General features: G+C 38.0%; 1 protein-coding gene across 1 annotated transcript in view; it reads left to right on the top strand.

Annotated features, from left to right (window-relative positions):
- MLIP (muscular LMNA interacting protein) overlaps positions 1 to 6273 on the top strand; it is a 164826-nt gene extending 158553 nt beyond the window's left edge. The window contains exons 13-14 of the mRNA XM_032648901.1: positions 5804 to 5857; positions 6208 to 6273. Coding sequence (XP_032504792.1) covers positions 5804 to 5857; positions 6208 to 6273 — 120 coding nt within the window. The remainder of the gene's footprint in view (positions 1 to 5803; positions 5858 to 6207) is intronic.
- Positions 6274 to 6785: the final 512 nt, after the last annotated feature.

Below are 6785 nucleotides of genomic sequence, written 5' to 3'. Positions count from 1 at the left end.
TTGTATATAAATTCATTTGTATCATTTTTTTTTTAGATTCCACATATAAGTGATATGATATATGTCTTTCTCTGGCTTACTTAGTATGATAATCTCTAGTTCCATCCATGTTGCTGCAACCAGGCATAGAATCTTGAGCAGTAAAATCAACCAACTTGTGCTAGCATATTATGGACCCTGTCCTCTAGCAGCTTGCAGTCTTTCTGGGCAATGAGACGGACTCATATTAAACAGCCTTGATTCATTTAATGAGTATTTTCAAGGGCTTAATCCTTGACTTCCGAAGTGGAGCTGATGCAGGCAAAATCCCTGCACAGTAATTCTCTAGCCTGGGTTTCTGATTTTCTCACTCGTTTGGTCCATTCATTCTGAATTTTCTCCTTATTTTCCCATCAACCCAACGGTGAGTAACTTCTTTTCAGCTACTTACACCACATGAACTGTGTCTCTCATCTTTATGATGAGAATTATCCTGTAGATTTCAGCCTCTTGGGAAGAGATTCCTTCCTATTTCTAGACCAGGTCTGATTTATCTGTGATGAACCCTCCTAGCACTCTGAACTTGCCCTTCAGAACACATTATATTATGTTTGTTTCTGTATATTCCTGATTATATAGTTAATATCTTCCTCTCCCACTGCACTGTGGTCTCCAAGAACAGGGAGGATGCCTGTTCACTTGCTGTCATATCTCTAACATCCAGTAAAGTGTCTGGTACATGAGCACGTACTCAATAAAAAAGTGCTGTGGTAAAGTATTTAATTACACAAGCACAGTGTAACTTAACTGACAAGGACATTCTGAATACAGCTAATTTCAGTTGTGAATAGATAAATATTTGAAAAACATCAATTCCATCAGTTCATACAAAAATCTTGGCTGTGGTCTCGCTCCTCAACTTATGGTATTGTTGGTCTCAGCTGAGACCCATTAGAAATGCAGACGCTCAGGACCCTCCCCAGACCAGGTGCGTCATAATCTGAAATTTACAAGACTCTCCAGGTGCTTCCTATGGGCTGGGATGTGTTGTAAATCAGAGATTAAAAACTCAAGTGTTTTGTTTGGCCAGGCAGATCCCCTAGGTGAGTGAAGTAAACCAGACATTTATGTATAAGCATGATCATAGGTGACTTCTGACCCTTGACCTCCCTCACTGGGAGTGGTGGGCACTGTGTTGATGTGGAGATTAGCTTCATCTAACAGGGACAGCCATGTGCATATCAAGACGATTGCAGGCCTAGGGTTGCAGGACCCTTGAGCAGTTCAAGAGAAAGAGACACAAACCTGCAAGTAGAATCTGTGGACTCAAGCACTGACAACTAAATTCAGTTCTTTTTATTTATTATTTTTTCTTTTTTTAAAATTAAAGTATAATTAATATATAATGTGTTAGTTTCAGGTGTGCAGCAAAGTGATTCAGTTATACATACACACACACACACACAAACACACACACACATACACACATATATATATATATATATTCTTTTTCAGATTCTTTTCCATTACAGGCTATTAAAAGATATTGAATATAGTTCCCTGTGCTATACAGTAGGCCCTTGTTGTTTATCTATTTTATATAGAGTAGTGTGTATCTGTTAATCCCAAATTCCCAATTTATCCTCCCCTCTTTCCTTTTTGGTAACCATAAGTTTGTTTTCCATGTCTGTGGGTCTGTTTCTGTTTCGTATATAAGTTCATTTATATCACTTTTTTAGATTCCACATATAAGGGATATCATATGATATTTGTCTTCCTCTGTCTGACTTTAAGCAGAAGAGTCATGAAAGACTTAAGCAGAGTGCACACGTGCCATAGTGCTGGTTGAAACGTCTCTAGTTTGCAAAATTTCTTATCAATGAAGAGACTTTGGGGAATGCAGTAAACAATTCTAAGTCTTCACTAATGCAGATTTCTCTTTTCTCTATTTCATTCCTTCTCTCTTTCATTATTAATTTATTTATTCAATACACATTCCGTGTCTCCTGTGCTGAGTGGTCTCTTTGCCAGGTACAATCGACCTAAAAGTGAATAGCATAGAATGTATGTGACGTGCAGTGGCTCACAGTCTCACGATGACAACAGTGTACTCAGGAAACACAGTGCTTTATGTAGGTATCACTGCAATAATTGTCATGTCTATTTCTGAGAGATGTTCTTAAGAAGGTTACACTCTAGCTTGAGTGGTTCACAAATCTCAGTGGAAGACAGAGTAGGGGGGACAGCTTCCTGAAGACAAATGGAGCAAAGGAGGTTTACAAGAGGATGTGGTTCAGCCAAAAAGCAATCCCGAGGAGTGAATTCTGAATAGCAGGTGTAGCACCCTCAGTGATTTAAAAATGGGAACGTTTCTTGTAACACTTCATCATTTTTGGAAGGCAAGAAAATCTACTTCATCTTTGCACAGGCGGGAGAGCTCTTTCGCAAAGTTACAGCTCTGCATGCCATTCCTCGGGTAGATTAAGACTTAATTGATTTGACCACATTCGGCATATTTTCTTCTTTTCTAGTTGTAGGGTTCTCTCCAGTTGGTTGGAGGTAATTTTATCTGTCTTTGTCAGAGAAGTTAGCTCTGGAGATGCAGTGACATTTATGAGAAGGCCCCACACAGATAACAAACACTCCACAAGGCTTTATATTTGTGTGGTGGCAGCTGTGATAAAGAATGTAATAAAACTCAACCGAAGATTTCATTCAAATACGGCTTGTTGATTAGCCCGCAGTGGTGAGTGAGCAAAGGTCTGATGATGTTATACAATATCTGGGACTGGAGTTTTCTGATGAATGCTATACGATATCTGGGACTGGAGTTTCCATCCAGGATGAAAGGATGTTTTGTCTCATTTCACTCAAGCTTTCCATTTCATCGATCCATCTATGTTGAATAATGGTCTGATGATAAAATTTGTAACTTTTCAGGTTTTTTTTTTTTTTGAGACAAAATAGTAATTTGTCCTCTAGAACACTCACCACCAAGTAAACAGGCTTGGAGGACTCTCTCTGTCTTCCTGTATCTACTGACTCTGGATAACAAGCCGTCCACCTATATGGAATTTATTTCAATGTTTTAGTGTCATCATTCTCATTCTGACTGTGAGAAGATATTCCTGCCATATTTGTTCTCCCCATATGACATCTCCAGACCTCATGTTTTACAAAACCTCTGCATTCTGCACACATACCAACTTCAACAGTATTCCTCTGGAACATTTTGTAGTTTTTCTTCCCTAATCAACAAAATATCAATGTGTCTGCCTGATGCTCCTTCACTCACACTAGAGAGTAGGGGGGCCTAGAGTCACCCAGGAAATCTTGAATTTATTCTATTCTCTAAGGCAACTCTTTCATTTAGACTTTCTTCTTTATTCTGTCTCTCTGATTACTTACATAGTTTCCAACCCCCCTCCCCCATCTATATTCTGCACATCAGCCAGGGTGACATTATTTGACATGAAAATCTGATCACATGTGTCCCCTTCTTGCTTGGAGATTCAGTGGTTTCTCACTGCCTAGAGAATGAATCCCAGACTCCTCATCTGACATACGAACTTCATTGTCTGTGTCTCCTGAACAGAGACACCAGCTACACCAACCACTCCAAACTGCATCTGACTCTGACACTCTTACACATGGCTTTCCCTTTTGCAAAATGGCACACACACCACTCCCTCCCTCTGTCTCCCCGCTCCTGTCTCCTGAGCTTCTTCCCAGTGGCATGTTACCACTTCTTACTGCTTTGAAAGAACGGTCTCCAGAGGCTGTCACTCTGGATTCCAATCATGACTCTGCCACTAGCTCTGGACCTTGAAGAAGTTATCCTGCCTCTTGGTGCTTTTGTTTCCTCATCTGTGAATCAGGATAAAATTAGCGCTCACCTCACTAGGTTGCTGTCAGCACTAAATAAACAAATATATATAAAGAATTTATCATGTGAGTACACAATAAATTACTATGACTAACTCCATTAACAGTATCACATTTTATGTAATGTTTTTGGTCACCTTGAAGATAATAAGAAAGCAAACCTATTGGGACCCAAGATCATAAATAGAGGAAAGCATTCCAAAGCCAAATATAAATGATTTGGGGATTAACAATTAATTAGGATCAGTCATTCGCTGTTCTCTTTTGTTGGTTAGCATAGTTAATACATAGTTTTTGAAACTGATGATTAAAATAAAATGGATTTAAATGAATGAATACCTATATTGGAAAGATGGGATAGAATGTAAAATAGATACCACATAATTACTCAATTGCTTTTCCAATCTCCATTGAATATTTTATTGGGGCAACAACATTTTCAAATTTTACGATGTTTATTCTACTCTATCTTAGGAGACTAGGAGAATGGGGATTTGCCATGGTACAGACTTCAATGATTCATAGAATTATCATACCATTTAGCCTAGGTACGCTAAAGATTTTGCTGTCTCTAGGACCAATTGTCTTGGTCTGAAGTTTGAAGGGGTACATAGCATCTGATCCTAAGCCAGGTTTACAATCTCAGGGGACCCTGATGAACAGGAGAAAGTAGGTGCTTTCAGCTGATTTTTGGAAAACTATTTGAATCTCTAGCTGGCTTAGGGACAGATCATGCTTCTATTTAAAGTAATGGTCTCAGGAAGCTGGGATCCCTGATGTTATGACACTCCAAGAATTTCATCGTTGGGACAGAGTTTAATGGTTGGAATTTAATGAAGCTCTAGCTTTAAATAAAAGCAGGCTCGTTTCTTGAAAATCAGCTAGAACAGAGGGAAAGTGAGATGGGACCTCCTTGGCCTCCCCAGCAGCCTCTGGTGATGTCCTCCTAGGGCCAAGAGTGCATCGCTGGGACCCCCTGAATTGGCAGATCACTGATCCGATGATTTATTGATCAAATCCGGACCAGGTTGAGAGTAAAAGGGGGCCAATTATTTCCACAGCCCGGATTTGCCCAAGATAGTTGTAGAAACTGGGGATGCTCCAGTAAAATCAGGTATTATGGTTACTCTAATGTTGGAGTGAGGAGAGATGGTTAAAAAATAAAGGGGGTAAGCAGATTTATTATAAATGATTGTTTTCTCCTTGTCTGTGTCCCTCATTCTGTCTCTTTTGCTTGAATATCTATGACTTTTCTTCTGTCTGAATAGGTTTAAGTGTATGTATAATGCTCAGAAGACCCATGCAATAATAAAAAATCCTATATAAACAAAAGAACCTCCCTCTGTTAAAGTGTCACTGTGTCATAAACTGCATGATAATAGTGTTATCTGGTAAGGTTACAATGTTTATGAAGTCCTTGTGTTTTGAGATTCTTAATGTTTGCAACAATGCACAATGTTTTACATTTCACTTAAGCGTTCACTACAGATGCATCTGCATTGCAGGTCTAAGCGTGATTTGTCTCTTTTGCTTTGGAGCTTTTCGATTTGAGAGCTATTGTGAGAGTGGCAACATAAATTTAACTTTGTTTCCTCTCTCTGATAACTGCCAGTGTGTTTTAACAATTCATTCATTCAATAAACATTTAATAACTGTCTATGCTGTGTGCCAAACACTGTTAGAGTTTATGTGGGACACAGAGATAAATAAGATGTGGTCTTAGGCTCCAAGGATTCACCACCTGCCAAATTTTTTTTCTATGCTAAGAATATCTTCCTTTGTTTTTAGTAACAATCAAATCTTAATGTTTACTTTGGTAGAATATGATCAGCAATAATATACTTACATCATCATTTAACTGTCAACTTAAATGAAATTTAAACATTTATCTCTCCTTACTTCTATCCCTGTTCACTTCCTGGGCGTCTTTTCTGTGAAGTTGAGTCATCCAATGATGGCTATTCCGGAACACGAAACTCTTGATTCCGAAGAGGTAAATGGAAGATACAATTGGAGATCTGGTTATCTGTTTCCATGTGATATTAGATTGTAGAAATAAGACAATCTTATTTTTTTTAAATATTAATAAAATCAGTTGTTTTTTAAAAAAAGAAAGAATGAACTGGCCTACTCTGATAGTCACATGAGTAAATTCTTGCTGCTTCTCAATGTGGAAGTTGTACTAGAGGTCCCCATGTGTGTAGCACCTTGGTCACAAACTAACTTCTATCCCCTCTGTCTTCGTGATTTTCTCTTTGGATTCATATGTGAAACCACTGTTGTCTTCTTTTTCTAGAGGGTCAATGGATATCCAATAATACTTATATGTGTCTTCTGAGTCAGAGGTCTCAGGACCTCGTGGTAGCTCAGTTTCCCATCCCCCAAGTGAATTTTGCATATGGCGGGTAGCATACAGACCAGAGTGTGCCATCTCAAATATACCTCTGAATTTCATGCAATGTTTAACCACTTTCACATTTTGAGCTAACATATAAAAATAAATGCAAAAAACCTTTTTATTTTTATAAATGTTATGCCAAAGAGACACGAAAAAGTTTTGTAAAAAAATTTAAATTTTGCGTTAAGAGCAAGAATAACTGAACAATGTTTTCTTTTTCTATATCCCTTCAGACAAAGTGGTAAATATGGAAAAAAGAACGCTTTTTAAAGGACTTATCTTTAAGATGGTAAAAAGTGAGCTCATTCATTCATTCCAGATACCCTCACAAATGAGGCCTGCTCAGTTTTGTAGCCTCTAAGTTTAGAAAAAAATAGTAATAATACAAAAGAGCAATAAGAATAATACAATTCCAAATAAGGTTCTAAATGGAATCTGAATATTTTTCCAAGCATATTTTCCACAATTTAGGGCGTATTTCATAAAGTGACATCCCTATTTCTGTAAATTTTGAAACGTATCA

This window comes from Phocoena sinus, chromosome 11, assembly GCF_008692025.1.
Source record: "Phocoena sinus isolate mPhoSin1 chromosome 11, mPhoSin1.pri, whole genome shotgun sequence".
Classification (NCBI taxonomy): Eukaryota; Metazoa; Chordata; class Mammalia; order Artiodactyla; family Phocoenidae; genus Phocoena; species Phocoena sinus.
Note: the sequence above shows the minus strand (reverse complement) of the source record. Positions and strands in the feature narration are given on the sequence as shown.